This window comes from Astatotilapia calliptera, chromosome 5 (assembly GCF_964374335.1).
Source record: "Astatotilapia calliptera chromosome 5, fAstCal68.1, whole genome shotgun sequence".
Taxonomy (NCBI): domain Eukaryota; kingdom Metazoa; phylum Chordata; class Actinopteri; order Cichliformes; family Cichlidae; genus Astatotilapia; species Astatotilapia calliptera.
Genome location: NC_137426.1, coordinates 31,874,473 through 31,895,558, shown reverse-complemented (window position 1 = coordinate 31,895,558; position 21,086 = coordinate 31,874,473). Strand labels below are relative to the sequence as shown.

Below are 21,086 nucleotides of genomic sequence, written 5' to 3'. Positions count from 1 at the left end.
GTTTTCACCCTGTTTTTGACTGTGAGCCATTTGGAACAGCTATAAACATCTTTTTCTTAAGATGCGGTCGGATGACACACTGTACAAAGTAGTTCACTTCAAACATGGAGAGACCTTTAGGGTTAAAGGAAAACTGTTGCATGATGATTAGATTAGAGCTAGGCAATCACAACACCGGGTTAAGGTCCGACTGTGGCGAGGGGAAAAAAAAGGACAAACGAGAACAGCAGGTTTGTGCAAACTAGAGTTTTCTGGATGAGTGTGTTTGGCAACGGGTTGGGCTTCACGTGAGTGATGGCTGGTTGGACGAATAGCTTCTAAACCACACTCAAATCCACATTTTCAACAAGTCGGTTGGCTGCTATCTGATAGGTGAGAAAAGAGCCAAGATTCAGAGCTTTTTCCTTTTTTTTGGGTCATAATTGACACAACTGTTTCTTTCTTTTTCCATTTTTACAACCTCTTACACTGCTGTGAACAGCACAAGAGACATCTACTAAACAGAAGGTTGATGGTTTGCTCCCTGGCTGCTCCAGTCTGCATGCCAAAGCATCCTTGAAGATACTGAACCCCAAGTTGCTCTCCGATGCTTTTGCTGGAGTGTGAATGCGTGTGAATGTTAGAAAGAAAGCACTTAGGTGTAGATAAAAGTGCTTGGGTGAATGAGGTGAATGAGTGAGTTGTATAAAATACTCTTGAGTGCTCAGGTGGAAAAGTGCTATATAAGAACCAGTCCATTTGCCCTTTGGATGGTCCAAAAATGTGCCCATTATCCATCCATCCGTTTTCTTAACCATTTATCCAGTTTAGGATCCTAGCAGGGCTCAAGCCTATCCAAGCTGTTATAGTGTAAAAGAGCGGGTACACCGTGGACAGGTCACTGCACTGTTAACCCTCTATCCCATGTCCTCATCTTTCTATCGTGGCTATTCAGTCCACTTTAAGGATGAGTATTTGCATCAAAAAAGTAGAACATCAAATCTTACAAGTGACTTTTTCATAACCTATCATTCCACCTTTTTACATAGAGAATACATTGATTTCAGCCATGGCAAGAACTCTTAGTGTTAGAGGTAAACAAAGAGGTGTGGAATTCTTCAATATGGACATCGTTGTTTGGGGGTTTGGGCGTGTATGTGTCTTTGTGTATTGTGTCACAGAGCAATGATTTTTGATGAGCATGTTGGCTGCTGCAGAGACTGAACCCGTGATTCCTCCAAACACCCGACATTACTCAGATTTTACACATTCATGCCTAGAAGCAGTACAACCCCAATCTTTTACTCTCAGACGCTCTGCAGCTCTCTGGAGTTATTGGAATTCAAGGCTGCTTCACGCTTCAAACAAAGTGCTTGTTTGAGATGAGGGATGCAGTCAGATCGAGTCTCAACAGTTCTGAGTTGCAGGTAAACCAACAATCTGACAGCGATTCGCACTTTCTTCGAGCCTGGTGGAATTAGATTTCTTGCAGTTTTGCACCGGCGTGATTGGCATGACTGTCATCCTCCTCGGCATCATAAAATGCCTTCAAAGTTCTTTCTGCGTAGCTCACCCCTGATTTGTTTCACCACCTTAATGCCATGCTGTTCAAACTCGGCTCCTCACCTCTCATAAATAATGGATGAGGGCTAACTGTTTGTTTTGTGAAATCGTCTGCGAGTAATGCAAGCGCCTTGCTTAAGGTTGCAGTTGATGAGGGAAATTCAAATTCAAATTCAAATTCAAATTTTATTTGTCACGTACACAGTCATACACAGTACGATATGTAGTGAAATGCTTGGACAACTGCTCGTGACCTAAAGAAAACAAAAAAAGGAAAGGCTATGAATAAGATAGGAAATAAATATGCAAAATTAAAAAGGGTAAATTTAACTAGGAAGGAATAAAATATAAATTAAGGTTAAAAATGAAATAACTGTACAACACAAATTAGAATGAAGGGTAAATTTAACTGGGAGAATAAGATAAAATATATAAATTAAAGTTGAAAATAAAATAACTGTACAAAAAAATACACAATATAGAACTATATAAGAATGTATGAAGAAATCTAAATATAAATAAATATATACACAATAACAGCAGCTGTACAAGTATTAACTGGAAATGAAGAATATAGTGACCAGTGTTGTGCAAAAACAATGTCCAGAAAGTCCAGTGTGTGTAAGAACCATATGTGTGGGTCAGTACTGTGTGGTGGTGTGATTGAGAGACCGTATCGCCTGCGGGAAGAAGCTCCTCCTCAGTCTCTCTGTGTTGGTCTTCAGGGAGCGGAATCGCTTTCCTGACCTCAACAGAGAGAACAGTCTGTTGTTGGGATGGCTGAGGTCCTTCACGATCTTCCTGGCCTTGGTCCAGCACCGCCTGCTGTAGATTGAGTGCAGGTCAGGGAGCTCGGAGCGGATGGTGCGCTCAGCTGACCGCACAACCCTCTGTAGAGCTCGTCTGTCCTGCATGGTGCTGTTCCCGAACCAGGTTAAGATGTTTCCCGCCAGGATGCTCTCTATGGTGCACGAGTAAAAGTTCCTGAGCACCTTGGAGGGCAGTTGGAAGTCTCTCAAGCGTCTGAGGTGGTAGAGACGCTGACGGGCCTTTTTCACCACGGTGTTGATGTGACAGGACCATGACAGGTCCTGCGTGATGTGAACTCCGAGGTATTTGAAGCTGTCCACTCTCTCCACTGGGCACTCGTTGATGACGGGGGTCTGGTAGTTCCTCTCCTGCTTAGTGCTGAAGTCCACTATCAGCTCCTTTGTCTTACTGACGTTTAGAAGGAGGTTGTTCCTCTGGCACCAGTTCTCCAGATTCCTAATCTCCTTCAGGTAGGGAGGGAAGAATCTGCATCATAAGAGCACTTCTCTCACCTTCAGGCCAGATGTTCTGTTCCTAAACACCTCCTTTAATATGCTCTTCATCTGTGTTGTATCAATAAATTAGCTGGGCCTGCACAAATGTTGTGGTCTTTCCCCCCCAAAAAAAGAAAAACGTTGCTCCAAGGAATCATACAGTGAATACAAATGAACTCGACTCACTACACTCTGTGCGAGTGAGCGGTGTATAACTTGCAAGTTAAAACAAACAAACAAAAAAACCCCAGTTTTTTTCCAGGAACTCATTACAGAAGCAGCGAGGCAATGCGTAATGTTGTTTTGACTGAATTGTAGTTATCAGTAGGCCACCGTGATGAAGCTCAATTAGAGCAGCATGCTATGAGCTAAGCAGAGGTAATCACTGGGCGGAGGGCAAACTAACGTGGAGGAATGGATATTCACTCCAAACAGAAAAGGCGAGGGATTCACAATAGGACCTGGAGTCGTGGAGAGCAGCTAATGAGCCTACATGATTCACGCTTGGCCTCCCCCACAGAGAGCCTTGTCCTGGGCAGAGTGGAGGCGCGCAAGAGGTGCACTGCTTGCTCCAGCACATTCCAGGATGCAGCCTGTTAGAGCCGGGAGGGTACAGTGGATAAAAGTTTCTCTTGTATAAGGATTCTGTGTCTTTGTATAGTTTAGAATCAGTCAGGAGACCCAGAGAGTTACTTGTGCCTGCATGAGTAAACAGTAACTTTCCCACTTAGGCATTTTCTGATGAGGAGTAATACGGTCCATGAGACTGAATGATCAAATGTGGCTATTCACAGTGGATGTATTTTAAATGCAAGAGCATTGCTTTTTGTGACAAACAGTGCTCATTTAAGTGGACATAATGTATGTGAAAACACTTTTTATAGAGTTTAAGTGTAGGGCTTAATTACGTGATGATGTTTGCGTGCCCATGGAGATTCACCTGCACGTACCTGGGCTTCTTCATTCAGATAACAGCAAGCAGTCCTGGTGAAGGTGAAAACTGATTGAAATGGAGCAAATATCAAATTGTTGACATGATTAAAGAAAAGAAAAAAGAAAAAACACACATTTGTCTATTTGGCAAACCTATGTCGTGTATATATATGTTTTTTTCTGTGAATAGCTTCAGTGTAACGTTTCTTTCCGTTTCTTTATTGTTTCTCTGTATTGTTTCTTTCCTCATTTAACTTCTGAAGCGCTTTTAATGCGCTTTACAAGTTCTGTGTATGTTTGTTTAATCACAAGAGCTGCAAGCTGTATCAGCGCTGCAACGCTGCAATCTGTAGATATGTATGTGTGTGGGTAAAGGAGCGGTCTGTCAAATATCTGTAGTAGTTATTAAAATAGCTACTAAATATCCAAGCCAGACTTTTAAACCCATGGAAGATGTGATTGGCTGTTTGCTGGTCACGTGCTGAAGTGCAGTCAGTCGCTGTGCCGTGCCTCGAGCCAGCACTGAGTGGAGCCTGTCTGCCAACAGCTTCAACAGCGGCTCTACCAGGACCATACTACACTCACTGACAATTAAAGGAGGCCCTTTTTCTTCTTATTTTCGAGGACTGTTCTTCACCATGGGTGACAAAAAGAGCCCTACCAGGTAATGCGACCGCTCGCTGTCGATTTCGACTTGTTTTGCGCGTTTTGAGCTCGATATTTGGATGCGTTTCTCTCACACAGGGATCGTTTCTCCCTTTTTCAGTTGGTATGCCACAGCTAGCTAGAATAGTGCAGTCACTATGGCGGCTACTCGCTGCTTTACAGCCCAGTCAGTTAACAGACAAAGGGAATTTTTTCCGAGGATACGCCTGGCATTCCCTGAAACGCTCTTGCGTCTCGACGAAGCCTTTTGCAGGGTCAATGTCGAAATGGGCATTATTTGATATTGGTTTTGTTAGCCGACATGCTAAGCTTCGATGCCGAAATTTTTAGCAGTGCTTGCCTGCCCGCTAGCCTAGCTGGCGATTCAATCGGACGTTGTGGATAGTCGCTCGCTCCGCCGCTGTGGAGATTTATGAACCAAGGAGCTCTAACTGCCGGGACTCGAACCCAATATTAATGACAACACCACCATGCCCCGGGCTTTGCTGAGGAGCTCGTTTATTACACAACGCGCTCTGTTTGTCACAATCCCCTTTCTTGTTTATTCGTGAATTATATCTGTGGTATTTCAGAAACTAACTTGACCTTAACATTTGTGTCGTTTGTAAGGCCAAAAAGACAAGCCAAACAAACCGCTGATGACGGCTACTGGGACTGTAGCGTCTGTACCTTCAGGAACACCGCCGAGGCTTTCAAATGCAGCATCTGCGATGTGAGGAAGGGCACATCCACAAGGTAACGTAGCTCTCGTTCTCCCTCGCTCTCCCACTCGTCTGAGCGTCTCGTCTCCCCCTCCTCCCCCCCTTGCCTTGCCTTGCCTGGCTGCAGCAGCATTGCATCGCAATTTATGGGAATGACAACTTTGATCGACAGCCTATTTGTCCGTGAGTGAATGGGGACTTGTTGATGGACAGTCTTTGCAAACACATCCCGCTGCTGTCTGGATTATCTGTAGTTTCTCGTCTTATGCGTGCTAAACATTGTATTTCGCGTTTTTTTTTAAATGCATCCGTCTAGGTAGGCTGCGTGCTTCACTAGCCAAAGGGGGTGGGGTGGGGAAGAGGGACCGTCCTTGATGATAGCTGTACAGCTACGATGCATCCACAACATCGAAGGAGCTGTATTTTGTTTTTTTTCCCTTGTTAACCCCCCATCGAGTCAAACAAGGTGAATGTGTCTGCGCGCCTTTCACCTACCTGTAGGATTGCAGATTGTCATTTAACACTCATACAGTTGGATTTATTGAGCCTGAGACTGATGGGAAGTTTATTTTTGTGGTTATGATTGGCGTTTGGATGCAAACTAAACATGAATTTTTGGCATTTCAAAAGTCTTAACAGACTTTTTTTACTGCCTGTGCCAAGTAGTTTAAGGCACTCTGATTTCAAAGCATGGCCTTGTGTCTTGAAAATCATATTTGTCAGTCTAAAACATGTAAATTATTAACCAGAAGTCAAACTTGTTTTATTTCTCCTTAATCTGCTCTCAGATATTGCTCTAGATGAATGTCAACATTTATAGTAACGGGTTTGTGTGACTGTTCCAGACATTTCCCCTAAGTTTAACTCAGAATAAAATCTGTGATGTCAGCAGAAGGCATTGTTTTATGGGAAACTGAGATGAAATCATTGTGTAACTTGAATTTCTTGACGGGATTCCCTTTCGTTTTTGTGTATACTCACGCCTACTCTTTCTGTTCTGGGGAATGTTTTTGGTGATAAGTTGCGTGTGCCGTGACCTGTGTTTGTGTGCTAATGTCACCAGTCGCATGGTGGTAATGGAGAGACAGATGAGTCATTTGTGGGTTTGTTGACAAGTTCCCTCGCATTCTAACCTTTACAGCTGTGGTTTACCATAAGCGGCTTGTCTGACACTCCTGGCACATATGGGGAGAAAACACTAGACTGGTTTGCTGAGAATCCAAAAGATTGAGCCCGATCTTAATTGTAAGTCTCCCCTCCCCCCTGATCTTTTTTTTCCCAGCAGCGTGTAGTTTAAGACCACAGCTGATGATGTAGGCTGAGCACGCTGTATGAAAGCAGGAAGCGGAGACGAGTGTGTCATAGCCTTCCTGTTCCATCCCCATTTACCAAGCTTTGGCAACAGTCCAGTTTTCTCTATTTGGTAAAGCGCATGACATCATCGGTGTGGTTGTCACACATTCCTGTTTGATCTGAATAGTTAACCTTTGATTAATGCAGCTGTGTAGTTGTGGGGCTGCCTCTTATTCTAATGAGTACTAATTAGCCATCTTTTTCTTCACTGTTTGATGTATTCCGGCAAAGCTCGGGACGAAGCAAAATGCTCTCAGCTAAATGATTTACACTTAAGGCTGTGTGTGGATGTTTGTCTTGCTGCTTTTATCTGGGGCTCTACTTTGGATGTGTGTTTATGCATGAGGACACACGTGTTTGCTAATTAGAGCTCCTCGCTGCTGAAGTTTGATTTGGATCGCCGGTTTGTGTTTGCTACAAGATGAGCGAAGCTGGGTATTGATTTATTCAGTCAGTGTGACATGATTGTGTTTTAAAGCAAGTTTGAAAAAGCTTGTTCTGCGCAGGGTGATTGTGCATAAGCTGGTTCTTTTCACTCCTTCCACGATATAGAGTTCCTTTTCTGTGTCCTGGCCATCAACATCTGGTCAGTCACAAAACTCTCTGTTATTGAATATGTTTGGGTACAACAGGTAGTAACCAGCTAACAAAGTATCTATTTCCTAGTTACGTATTGAGTCTGGGGGGTCTGGGAATCCAGTATCAGAAAAATTCATTCTGTTGAATTTGATGCATCCTATCCTCACAGTGTGCACGAAGCCAGACACCAGAGGGCTGTACTACAAAGCAGTATCGATGTTGGGAGTTTTCAGTGTCATGCACGTGTTTCTCCTTTTGCCTGCTTAGATCACCATAGCAACTTATGCTGAGCATGCAACCTGGTCCAATGCAGGTTATATTCAGAGTTTCAGTGTAAAATTCAGAGATAATATATGTGTTTACGTAGATTTTTAATTTGCTGCCAAGTCCATTTTACACTGCAGGAATTACAGCTCATAAAACACAGATTAGAAATTAATCAGTTTGTTTATAGGCTATTTATCAGCAGGATTTATAAATCACTTTAAATTATTTAGCTACAATCTGGCAAAAAAAAAAAAACCTTAGTGATTTCTACATCTCTTAACATTCAGCTATAAGACCGTGTTAGAGCTGAATGCACTGATGTTTAAATGTGTCAGTTTGAAAGTGTCAGAGCTCTAATGTGCAGCTGTCAAATCACAAATTAAAATCCAGCACTGACAGTGCACTGAGTGAAGATATAAATATATTTACGTATTAATATTTTTTTCTGCTCTGTTGCCTTCTTTCCTTACTTGCAGTACCAGTGTTGGCTTGGCTTTTGCCATTTTTTTTTTGGGGGGGGGGGGGGGTGTAGGCTATTCATTATAAATCTGTTAAATACGCATAGTTGATCCATTTTGTGTTACTTCTGTGGACGAGTAAATGACGCATAAGACAGCCCCATTAATGTGAGCACCCACAGCACAGACAGTGAAGAAGAGTGCCTGGGTTAACAAAGTTATTAGTCACTGTTGTGATACATGTTATTGCACATGTGGTTTTACGGTTTCGTTGAACCGGCTAATACAAAAAATCCTGGCCGTGTCAATCATGTTTCGTTATACACCCCTCTGGTGTTGATGGGAGACACACAAGTGACATGGGTCTTGCAGATTTGGAGATGGTGACCTGAATCACACTTTGTCCCCTGACAGCGAAAGGAAACGTAGTTAGCTGTGAGATATTCACCTGTGATTCATGCTAATGGAGACAAAAATGTGCATTAACAAGAGCAAGACTGTGGCATCAGCATGCAGGGAGAGGCCCCGTCTTCCCCAGTCGAGTACTCGAACCTGTTGACCCAGTTCAGCTCAGTGTTGAAACATGATACCCAAGTAGGCTAAATGTACCCTCTGCCACTCTTGACTCTTAAACAAAAAGCACCCCTGCTTTTGCACCTGACCTTCTGCTAATCTACAAGTCCAAACAGCCCGGGTGTTCAGCCTCTGCATTCAGTGCCCGCTCCTTTGGTAATTGGAGTAGGTCTTGCATTAGCATCCCTTGTGGTGGCCGCTATCATATTTAAATGTTTCTGGCATCTGAACCTGATCACTGTGTGAATGTGACACTGTGTTGCTGTGCATCAGTTTGCTTTGTGGTTGTGTTTGGTATGAACCTCTGGCAGCCCCGGGGCCTAGAGAGAAACCATTAGGAGCCCTCTAAAGTTGATTGATGGTGGAGATCACAGGAAGTCTTGAGGTACCTCAGTCTCTGACTGCTGCGCTGTTATCTCCACTCTGTAGTCAACCATTTCAAGCAGCTTTCATCTCTGCTTTGTATAAAACAGGATAAATGGGTGTCTCTGACACGTAAGCAAAATGCAGTACTGCGTTTTGGTTTAAAAAAGCTTAAATGCAAATGTGCAGCTTATTTGATGCGTAGACTCAAGCAAGGCGGCAGAACCTGAACCTTTAAAAGTAGATTTCAAAGGTCTTACAAGTTAATTCTCAAACTCTAATGAATCATTTTAAAAGAAAATATTCAACTTGGGTTAAGTCTAGTTAAAACGCAGCGACTGCAGATGGACAAGTTAAAGCATGAAAGTAAAGAAAGTATAGCACTGTAATTAAAAATTTCATCCTTTGTGATGCGTTCCAAGTAAAACATATCTTTGAGTCTAGTAGCCAGGTATTTAGCCTAAAATGTAAACTCTTTTGAACACTCCTGTTTTCTTTTAATTTGATTTAGCTAAAAATATGACACACCCCCACACACACATTTACAAGTGAGGCTCTAAGTGAAAACAAGCTAATTCTCTCCAGTCAGCTGCATTTCATGTTACCTCGTCTTGTGTCTTATGACTGTTGCAAACATGCTGCATTTAAGTCAAATGTTCTCAGTTATTGTCCTCAAGGAGATTCAGAGTGGCTGGAATATAAATGATATCTAGCTCTAAAATCTTAATATAGGGTTAAAAAATGAGGAAAGTCCATCAGTGTTTGTATATGTATATGTTATACACACATAGTATAATTATGTCAGTGCGTTTGCATGTGTCTCTGTGTGTGTTTTGTCTGTCTTATGCTATGACGAAATGGTTATTATAAAGCGTGGATTTTCGCACTGTCACATTAAGGCAGATTGTCTGGAATAATGGAATTACATAAGAGGGCGCTCAATTTATATCCGCACTCCCTCGCACAAGCCCCCACTGCAGCCCCCACTCAGAGGAAACTGCTTTTGCTTATCCAGCATTATCAGCATCTGCACCAAAGCCCTGAGCATGAGCGGGTAGCCCTAATCTTTACATGTTAATTGCCGGATTTAAAAGTTCTTAATTACTTCATGGGATTTGGCAGTGTGAGTGATTAAATACAATAGCCAATTTGGCAATCTGACAAAACGGAGAAATGTTGAGAGAGCTGTTGAATCCAGGGGCTCCTCCCATTCAGGAAAAAGACGAGGCACGCAAATGACTGTGACAGTGAGGGAGCGAGGAGTCCTCTGAAAATACAGGAATGAAAGCATGTGAGGACAAAGAGAGGGGGAGTTGTTAAGTGTAAGTAAGGAGAAGGAGAGGACAGGAGAGAAATGGACCAGTAAAGGGACAGAAGGGGAGCGTTATGTCTGGACATTTATGTGTGTGTATTAAGAGAGAGGGGGTTTGGCTGTAAGGGGGATGTGCTCACTGAGCCAAGAGTCTCCGGGGGATAAAGTAGAGTGAAGCGCATCATTACCCAGGGAGGGAAAGACTGGACAGCCTATTCCATTTCCACTAGCACCACTATTCATCCATGGGAAGAGAACAGCAAAATTTTACGAGTTTGAGAGCGAATTAAGAATCGACTGCCTTACTAGTGGTTTGATCTTGTTGATTGTTTGGTCTTGCCAAGCCACGGGTTATAGTGCATAATAAATCCTGCAGAAAGAGTCCTGGCTGCTGTGCTTGGCAGAACCTTTGCCCTCTTGATGTCGGGTTTCCCTCACATCTTGTTTTTGTTTGCTTGATAACTGTTGTTCCCTTTGTAGAACACAAGGAGAACACAAGCCTGCTGTGAAGGTGTTGTGTCCCCTTTGGCAGCGCAGTGATTTTTTTTTTCCTCAGGAAATTCCAAACCAGGCTGTGTTTTCTCTAAAGTGAATGGGTAAGAATATGATAGGACAGCAGTAATGATACAGTGATCCAGTTGACGGGTAACAGTCGTGGCAAAGCAACAGAAGAGAGGTGAGGTGAGGAAGAGACGTAGTTAAAGGCTGCAGGATTTATAGAGGATGGGAGGGGGATAATGGACGAGGAGAAAGTGACGAGGAAGTGGGGAAAAGAGCAAAGAGAGAATGATTGAGAGGTGGTGGAGAGGAAAACAAATGAGTGATACAGGGTAATGTGACAGTGCTGCTGATGGAGGAAGCTCATATGTGCTCAGTGCTTTTGCAATGTCTTGCTGTCAGTCTGCTTGATGCCTCGCTGTTCATAGCCTGAAAGGTCAGTCATGGAAAGGCTAGTTAAAGTGAAGATAAAGCATTATTTGCACATATTAGACTTCTGTGCTTTAAATTTGTCCATTATATTATCTTTTAAGAAGAAAGTGTGTACATTATTGTACTTTATTGAGCCCCGTGGGGAAATTGCGCTCTGCATTTAACCCATTCACTCAGTGAAGCAGTGGGCAGCCATTGGGCGCCCGGGGAGCAGTGTGTAGGGACGGTACCTTGCTCAGGGGTACCTCAGGGTAGCTGTTAAGGGGAATCGAACCCCCGACCTTCCGATCATGGGGCAACCACTCTACCTACTGAGCTATCCCTGCCCTGCCCTGCCCCCACACATAAAGGTATACAGACTCTCTTTGGGCTGTTGGGAGAAGCAGAAATGCATGCCCACAGCAGTCAGCATGGTGCAAAACACTTGTTGGAGAAAAGTTGAGACATCTTGGAGTGATTTCAGTGAATTCTTCTCAGAATGTCATTTCTTGTTGTTCTATTGTTGTATGAGGATGAAGGTGTCAGTGCTTTCAAGAAACCCAATGTCTATATAGAACACCTAATAAAATTTGATAGAAACACAGTGGCAAATCCACAGAGGACCATGAGTAGATTATTTTTTTAATTCATAGAAACTAGGGGGGTAATGTCTGTGGTTCTGAAACTGAGACCAGACCCACAATAAAAGCATTCTTTGTTTCACTGTGTGTACACATATATATGTGTGTATATACACAGAAAACAGCAAATCTTCAGGTATTTATAGCAAAAGAAAATACAGGACACCTTTAAAGTTTTCAGTAAGGTGAGAAATCTGATTTTAATTTAAGCTATAGATTAAAGTTAAAATTTAAAAGAAACTAGAAAAAAAACGCTGATCTGTTGCTCTGATTTTCCAAGTAACAGATTTTCTTCTTCTGCAAAGCTCTTTTGATTTTTTCCTTGTTATAAATCAAGTGCATGCCTTTCCTTCACAGAGGTGTACTTTGCCCCCTACTTAAAAGCCTAAACGTACTCTATTTACAGCTTGAGTCAGGCTGACTGAAAGTTAACAAGATGAGTAAAACTCTCAGGGTTTCGTAGCTGAACCCGAGGAAGGATTTGTAGCTGCCTGCAGCTGTCTTTGTGTCTGGATCGCTCAGGGTCTCTCATGCAGTCCAGTTTAAGCGGTGCGCAGCAGTTGGCTGCCGGCTCATCTCTTTCTCTTGCCCCATGGCTACAGTGCAGGTCTCCTGAGGAACACAAGCCTTTTGTAGCCTGGGATTCTCATCATTCCTGTCTTTACCCTCAAGACTCCCCATAACAGAAGCAGATTGGGTGGGATAGGCAGTTGCCCTTAGGAGATGCTCTTTACTGTCAAAAAGACCTGCTAATCCAGGACTAAAGCTCTCTGCAACCATAATCCATTCATTTACTTTTCATTTTAATTATATTTAGAGAATTGTTTAAACATCAGTAACTGCCTGAATTTTAAGTTTATGAAAAATTGTGCTATATCATACCATTTATGTTTTTTTGCCAAAAACAGGCAGCCTTATTCTTAATGCATGTCTAATTGGGCCTTTGTGCTAATTTATCTCCTAGTTGTGAATCAGAGGCTTTTAAAATTTAGATTAATGGGTTGTGTAGAATTTGTTTGCAAAGTCTGTATGTTCCAGCTTAACTATCAATAATTAACATTTCATATCTACTGCTCTTCGTGTAATTTCAGATTGTAGCTGCAGGCTGTAAAATATCATTGCGCTAGCTAAATAATGTTGGGCAGTTCTTTGTGTGTTCATGTTATTAACAGTTATCACAGTGTTCTGCAGGAACGTTTTATTCCTCCCTTTTTATTGTCTTCTCTGTGTTTATTTTTCTAATATAATCAAACAAAACTAGTTATGCTTTATGTGCCAACACAAAGTGTGAAATTTAAAAGTAGTTGAACTGAAAAGTAGTTTTAAGTAAACTGAATAAAAACAGGTATTCACTGTATTCAGTCATGTTCAAATCTGAACACTTGCTTGTGTACACACACACAAGCTAGAGTCAAGTCAAAGCTGACTGAAAAACAAGTGGGTTGTTGAATCAGAGTTCCTTGTGATTGTTTGCAGCCTGTAGTTTAACTGACATGATATGGCATTATATGGTAGCTACCACTGGGAAAAATACTATTTCTGGTTGCTTGCTTTTTCTTAAGATGTTTGTGGTAGAGACAAGAAGTGAAGAAGTGATTCGAACATTAAGCCCTCAAAATCCTGAGTGGAAGGAGCAGATGAAGGGCTGAATGCTTAATGCTTCTGGTGGGCAGTGAGAATGATTTGAGAAGTGCTATAGCCCCAGGCTCTTCTTGAGGTGCTTCGGCCTCTGCAGCACACTCACTTACACACATTACTTTACCCATGGATGGCTGGAGGTGACAGCACTGCTCCAGTCTCTTCAGGTGCAAAATTTCATCACTGGGAGCCTAAGCTCTGCACTTCAGTGGAATTTGTATATGTAATTTCTCAATTTAAATTCACATTAAATAAGGTATGTACTGTATTTGGGTCAGTTAAGGCCAGTGTTTCTCACACATTCTTTACCATGGTGGGCTATGCAGCTATATTAAAAGGAATCAAATTATATTCAGTGTCCCACTTTCACATATTTATGCAAGGGTGTCGTGAGCCGAAGGCATTATTTTTCAGGTTGCTGATCATTCTTGTCAATGCAATATCTCAGAAACGCCTTGAGAGAGGTGTTCTTGGCACCAAGGTTCACTTGTACTCGCAGGCAGGGAGGTGCCGCCCACTTCCAGTTTCTGCTGATAAATGATACTGTCATGTTTTTGATAAATCTGTAAGGTCAAAAGTCACGTTCTTTGTGAAACTTCACTGGAATAGCCTTCCAGGGATGCGTGATCCAACAGTTGGATTTACTACAGCAACTAAGGAAAACTAGATCTTGTGATTATTTAGACTGAAAATGCCATTTTTAGTGATTGCATAGATTTTCTGGTCAGTGTTTAGTCAGCTGCCTCTTCAGTCGGTCTCCGTCTGGTTACTGAAAACTTCACTGCTTCAGAACCTCTGAAAGATTTGCTGTGAGTTGCAGTTCCCGTCTTAACCTGTAGCAGGTTGGGTTCTGGTTCATGTGGTACCATGCAGTGCTCAATGGGGGCAGCTGTGCGGAACAAGAACACTATAAAGCATGAGGTGACTTTAATAAGTGCTAAGCAGTGAACGTCTTTGGGTTTTGTTCTGAAATCTGAAGCTGTCGCCCTGTACTTTTACTTATTTATTACACATTTTTGTAAATGTTTTTTTTTCTTTTTTGCCTGAAGGAATTATTTGCTAGTTAAAGTAAATTCTTTCCAGCCAAACAAAGTGACAGTTCATTAAAATAAAAAAAATCTTGCTGATAGATTTTATGTTTGAATTTGCTTTAACTTTCCTTAAATATAATGGTGGGATGTGCTATAGATGAATAACATGCAATCCACAGGAATTATGACGTTTTTTTCACCTTATCACCTTAGACATGAAGATACCACTTTACGCATCATTTCAGAGAAAATCTTATTAGCAGTTAGACCAAACAGTTTAGTAGGCAGGTACCATGAGCTGCTTGTCATAGAAAGTCTAGAGAGACTGACGAGCATTAAACAACAGACTGAGAAACTGTGCAGACAAATCACCATCTTATAGTAACCACATTCATGGCAGCACTGTCACCTCTTGGCCTGTGCTTACTCTAGTCAGGGGTGGCAAACACTGAGTCTACAGAAAGATCCAAGCATAAAGGAACTGCTGAGAAATATGTGTGCATGTAGAGCATCAGTAGGGCTATAATTTCCAGGTCTTGGGGTTGATTACTTGGCAGTATGCTGTCATAAGCTGTTATTAGTCAGACAGTTGTCCTTCTCATTTTCACAAGAATAAAATGGATGGAGCCTTGCAGGATGATTGTGTTACTTTTCATTTTGGGAGGAGCACAAGATTTTTTTTTCTCCTGTCAGTGTGGCTGCATTTTGTTAAAAGGGGTTGTCTAAAAAAAAAAAAAAAACTAATGAATAAAACTTTGCAAGCAATTTGCATGCTACAGTCATATCATCAGAAACCTGTATACTAACTCATCTACTTTGAGTGTGAACATCCTGTAATTTGCATATTTGAATATGCTTTGGCTGCAGCAGCTATCCTCAAACCATACTAGTTCGAAGCCTCCTCTCCCATCAAAACGTGAAGGTGATGTCACAGGATGATTATTGGAATTTGTTGCTCAGGACATGAAGCCTGTTGGTTATTACTCTGTGGTTATAGTGCTGGCATAACCAGTTGATGTAGTTTTTATTTTTATAAAAGCACATAAAGATGTGCATTCGACATCTTGTTAGTTCTGGGTCTATTATCATTTATGTATAAAATAACTAGAATAATATGATTTAACGTGTAGCAAATATCAGCCTCTTAATTGTGTTTGTGAATCATTTAGAATAATGAGGTTAACAGAGTGGGACAATCGATTACTTAAAAATAAGGTGTGATTTCCATTGATCGAGATGTTAAAAGCCCGTGACATTCTCAGATGCAGGATCTGAAACATGTGCTCCAGGCTGAGGCTCTCTAGTCTTTCAGCTGTGAGTGGAGAAACTCAGGTTGGCCATGAATGTATGCAGGATTCAAGTTGCAGAACAACTTTGTAGATCACTGAAGAAAAGGAAGCCCCCATTGTTGCTGCGCTGATATCTGAATGAGGGAGTGGGTGACGTTTAATAGCCTGGCTCTTTAGCGGGCTGGCCTTGGCCAAAGAACTCTGTTGTCTCTTAGTTGTCTCACTCTCTCTCTCCTCTTCGCTCAGCTGTCTGCCGCTGCTTTCACTCAGTTTGGCAGGAAATAATTGCTTGTCCTCCACAGCACTTCAAATAAAAGAGCTGTGTTAATGAGGGCTTTCCTCCTTCTCTCTCTCACTCTCTGTGTCCGTCTGTATATCGCACTCTCCATCGCTCATTCCCTCTCTTCATTAGTCTCTCTCTGTGAAGTGCTCAGGCTCATTGTTTTTAGTTTCTGTAGAAAGAGTTGCCTCTGAAATAGCAGCCTCAGCTTTTGCTCCTGGCTGGCAAGTATCGGCTGCTTCTGACCAGTGAGAGCACCAGCTGAGCAGAGGTGTGTCTGCCTCTGTGACAGTTCAGGCTGAGTGGAGCAGTCTAACTATGGGTGTCAGTCTGACTGAATTAGGAGCTTTTAAGCATGATGATAGTTATTTCAGGGCATCCCGTAGAGGGAGGCTCCCCATTCCTCCCTCCCCCCCGGTCTGTGGAATTTGGAGGCAAGCATGGGAGGAGCTGTCAATCACAGCCTATTGTTGTGTGAAGGGGAGGTAATATGCTGTAAGCCCTCACAGTGGGAAATGATTCAACAGCAGGCTTTACACACACACACACACACACACACACACTTTACCAGGAATATATTGGCAGCAGTGGGAGGTTGGAGCAATTTCTGCAATTGGACCCTGGGGTTTACTTTTGGTCCTACTCCCAGTATCCATTTTCCTTTGTGCTATATAGATGCTTCTTATTTGATTTGGATATTCACTTGTAAAAGTAATTTTAGCGGTGTTGTAGTTTAATTAGTACACTCCCATGTTCAACAATGTGGAATAATTCAGTAATGAACCGTAATGGTTTTTAAGCAGGAGACTTTTTCAGGGCCTCTATTATTTCATGAAATCCAGTAGCACACACCGTAGTGTCATGCAGAGCGGCGTGTTAATGAGCCACAGAGCAGCAGTGTGCAAAGTCACGATGTATGGTCAGTGAATAAATAATGGGGTAAAGAGAGCAGTGGCTCTGTCATGCCAGCAACAGCTCATGGCTGACTTACAGCTGGCACTGAATCACCGGCTAACCAGCAGGACGGCTTCTGCTGCCACCAGTGCTGTCGACACAAATCTCAAGCTCTGACCAGGGCATCAATTCTGCAATGGGCTTATCAGTCACTCACTCATTCACCACCTCCTTGACTCACAGCACTGGCTGCCACAAAGAATGATATCTGGTCCTGTTGGATCCTGTCTGTTTACTTGTGGCGGTGGGTTAAAGAAGTAGATTTAAAACCTTCAATACGTTCTCATATTTTGTTAGCTGTGCATATTTCCAGCATGATGATGATACTGAATGAGGTCCAGAGATCTGTTGAATTCCCATAGAGAGAACCATCGAGACAGGACAAGGAAAATCCTATGTCAGGAATTCATGTTAATGTCATCGAACATTACGCTTTATCTCCTTGGAGATGTGACACACAACATCCAGTCCATTACTGTAGTTACTAAATTCATCACTTTGTATTTAAAAGCTTTGCTGAGTTTAGTTTGGCTTTTCCAATTAGGACCTCTCATACTCAGCACAGGAAGTAATTACTCCAAATTAAAGTGGAATTGGGATCTCTTTGATGGGAATAGGATAGGGTTGGCAATTATAAAGATGAGATTTCTCCCAGCTTTAATTTTCACCCACAGAACACTCCCAAAACGAGGCCACACACAGGGGCAGCAGGTAGGAGGGGAAAGAAAACGGGCTCCAGAGAACCACAGCAGCTAATGGATCCTGGATCAGCAGCCCAGGGCTCATCAGCATTCAGCACAGCTGCTGTATTGATTGAAATGTAGTGCAAGCATTACAACATGATGCTCTATTATACCCCAATTGATTGTCTTCTGATCAGCTGCGGGTCCCCACCCTCTCCTTCTCACTCTGTAATAGTTCACAGCAGGAGGAGAATAAACGAGCTTGATGGAGCAGTTGAGGATTGGGAGCGAATCAGCAGAAAAAAAACAGAAAAGATGGACACAGCTCTGAGTTTATAAGCAGCGGGCCACTAAAAGGTTGGGAGACTTGGAGAGCGGAGATTCAATTGTGAAAGATGTGCGAGGATTTAAGTGCAGAAACAAGAGTAACAGGAGTGGCAATATGATGTTGCTAAATTGAAACACTGAGGCCTGCCACTTAAGCTGCTGTCTGAAAACCACTCTCTACTGCAAGCCACTTAAAACAGTCTGACACACTACAGCTTCATTTTCCAGCAGTAACCCTTGTTTGTCTGGACTGATACTTGGACCAGCAGAGTTTCTACAACTTTCAAGCCTCACTCCGTGACCACAGGTTTACTAAAGCAGTCAGAGGTCAAGGGATGAGGGCTGTCTTCTGCTCTGCTGGAGTATTGTTGCAAAAAAAGAAGAAAGAAAGAAAGAAACTTCCTGCCAAGATTAGAAATGGTTTTGGAAAGGTTGGGTATACACATCTAACTAGTAGAACTTGTTCCTGTTGAAAGGGCCCCTGAGCAGCCATTAAGCTGTGCCCGGCTGTTTGTTTGCACGCTAAGCTTTTCGAGTGCATGTTTGTGTGTGTGTGATCGTACTTGTGGTTTACTCCTCACCACGCTTGCCCAGTGCTGGCTTGTGATTATCCATGTTGCTGGCTGCGGTTTGGTCTCTGCTGAGTCTCTGGAAGACTACAGGCATCTTTCCCTCTCCCCCGAGTGCCCCCCCCCCCCCCCCCCCCCCCCAGATGCTGTCAGCTGATGTTCATCATGCAGCAGGTGTGTGTTTTGGCTCAGTCCCTCCGACTTTGGGTTACCTCACAACTTCCCTATTCAGCAGTTCTGTGGCGTGAGACCACAGAAAAGATGTTTTCAGGAACAAATTGTTTTATGTGAACCTCCCTCTCTGGTTAATTAGAAGTTGCTTGTGACATTTATCTTCCTTGCGTTTATTGTCTCTGCTGAATAAGAATGCTCAGTCAGATTGCGGTTTGTGATTATTTGTGTTTTCAAATGAGTTATAAAAAAAGGGCTCTGTGGTTGCTGGTGAGCTCACTGAGAGGGAGCAGCAATACCACGTCCAGCTGAATCTCAATCTGTGACAAATTGGGCCAACCCTACAGTAATCAGATTAGAGGACCTAAGTGACGTGCTGCAAATGTCCCACCTTGTGATCCTGTGCATTCATTTTATTATGACCGTGAGCTAATGAGATTAGTCCTAAAATAGAGCTGCTCCGCCAGGAAGCGGCTGCACAAACCTGCCTGTGCAGCAGCTGGGAGCAACAAGCCTTCCCCCCCGCTGACCTCCACGTTCAGTCGCTTCTCTTCGTCAGCTGTAGCATGACCACGTTGGTCTGTGGCCAAAGTCAGTTCACAGCTCTACTACAAGGCTAATCCATGTTTGTGCCTTGGATCTCCTCCACAGGAAACCCCGGATCAACTCCCAGCTGGTTGCCCAGCAGGTGGCTCAGCAATACCCGATGCCTCCCCCACCCAAGAAGGAGCGGAGAGAGAGGAGCGAGCGCATAGACAAGGAGCGCCCGGAGGGTGAAGGAGAGCGAGCCAACGGAGAAGGACGCCCACAGGTCGAACGTCCAGAGAGAGTGAGGCCAGAGGGAGACACTCCTGAGAAGGAAAAGAGCGACAAGGAGCAGCCAATCAAAGACAAACCCGACAGAGAGAAGGAGATCAGCCCAGCTCTGACGAAGAAGCCCAGCAGCAAAAAGACCAGGTCAGCGTACGAATCACAGCGCATGTTTCTGCATGCCTGCAGTGGTGCTGATATCAATCCTCACTTGTGTGCGTTTGTTTTCCTCCAGACCCAAATCTGACAGCCATCAGAGTTCACCCAGTGACAAACACAGCATACAGTCTGGCAAATCAGCAACCAAGACCAACAAGAACTCTCACATTTCCAGGTGCGTAGCCCACTCCCCTGCTCTGCATGTGTTTCACAGAGCACGTGGTTTAACTTGTATGACTATGCAGTAGTTCTGGTCAGAGAAACTCATCTAGCACAAGGTTAGTGGGAAAGCTCAGCTGATTCACAAATGATCTTTTACACTAAACGCCCACTCTTTCTTTTGATGCACTTGTTCTGACTGTGCATGTGTCACCCGATGAATTGAGCAATTTAGTGTAACCACCCCCACAGTGCTGGAAGCCTCCCATTGTTGTTGCTGAGATGCACATGTTGTAGTTGGCAATTGTGACTACTAATATTTAGTTTTTCTCCTTCTCTTCTCCTCAGGCCCAAACTGAAGAACATTGACCGGAGTACTGCCCAGCAGTTGGCTATCACCGTAGGGAACGTCACGGTGATCATAACAGACTTTAAGGAGAAGACCCGCTCCTCCTCCACATCTTCATCCACCGTCACATCCAGCGCGGGCTCCGAACAGCAGCACCAGAGCTCCGGTTCCGAGAGCATGGACAAGGGCTCGTCACGCGCCTCCACCCCAAAAGGGGATCTCTCTGTGGGGCATGACGAATCGTTCTGAGGTCCCGCTGCCATCCTCCACCACCTATGACCCACCCTTGCACCGCTCCCCCCTTTCCCCATGTTTCTGGACACTATGGATCCCACAGGGGGAGGGATTTCACCTTTTCCCATCGCCGACCCGCCTTCATTCCACGATCTCCCCTGGATGCTAAGAGGAACAGTGAGGTGCCATCTTTTACGGAAAACAAGCGCCCCCCGCTTGGCGAATATCCCTCGTGGTTACACCTGTGGCACAGGCGAGGAGAGGTGGCCTACACGGAATAACACCCTCATTCCTTCCCCTCAGCCCCCTCCCCAGTAGCATCCAGACACTTGTATGTATTGTTTTATATTTGTACGTGGATGTGAGGCCAAGTCAACTTTTTTTTGTTTGTTTGTTTTGTTTTGTTTTTGTAAAGAAGAATTCTCCGCTGGGCACAATAACCACCACTTTTTTTAATAACTTTAAAACTATTATTACCTTTATTTATTACCTGTTGCACCTGTATACTTTGATATTCTCCTTTTTATGTTGAAGCTTTGCTGTGTAGCTCTGCAGATCGATCGTTCCTTCAGTGTTTTTACTACAGTCTGAAAACAATAGGACAACACACACACACACGTCAGATACTACACACATATACACTCACACACATACACACACTGGTGCTAGATACACTGTGAAGCGGTTTTGCAGATCTGGGATTGCCCATTCGCTCAATGTGACAAAGTGCTGATGAATCAAATTCTCATTCACTTTTCTCAACAACACTGTCTCGCTGAACACTGTCGGGACCTCCAGGTCCGTCTACTTTTTCTGTACAGGTCATTGTGCA

General features: G+C 43.4%; 1 protein-coding gene across 1 annotated transcript; it reads left to right on the top strand.

The window, feature by feature from the left end:
- The first annotated feature begins 4,278 nt into the window (after positions 1-4,278).
- On the top strand, positions 4,279-20,392 carry rybpb (RING1 and YY1 binding protein b). Its single transcript, XM_026168904.2, has 5 exons — positions 4,279-4,443; positions 5,055-5,180; positions 19,195-19,500; positions 19,589-19,687; positions 20,020-20,392. The coding sequence occupies exons 1-5, from the start codon at positions 4,418-4,420 to the stop codon at positions 20,267-20,269; spliced, it is 807 nt and encodes a 268-aa protein (XP_026024689.1). The 5' UTR covers positions 4,279-4,417; the 3' UTR covers positions 20,270-20,392.
- The last annotated feature ends 694 nt before the right edge of the window (positions 20,393-21,086 follow it).

What these genes read in the sequence shown, in the direction of transcription:
- rybpb (XM_026168904.2), top strand. Translation starts at nt 4,418, where the DNA reads ATGGGTGACAAAAAGAGCCCTACCAG. An exon ending in CCCAGCAGCAAAAAGACCAG is followed by an intron (nt 19,501 to 19,588) that starts GTCAGCGTACGA and finishes GTTTTCCTCCAG; the next exon opens with ACCCAAATCTGACAGCCATC. An exon ending in AAGAACTCTCACATTTCCAG is followed by an intron (nt 19,688 to 20,019) that starts GTGCGTAGCCCA and finishes TCTTCTCCTCAG; the next exon opens with GCCCAAACTGAAGAACATTG.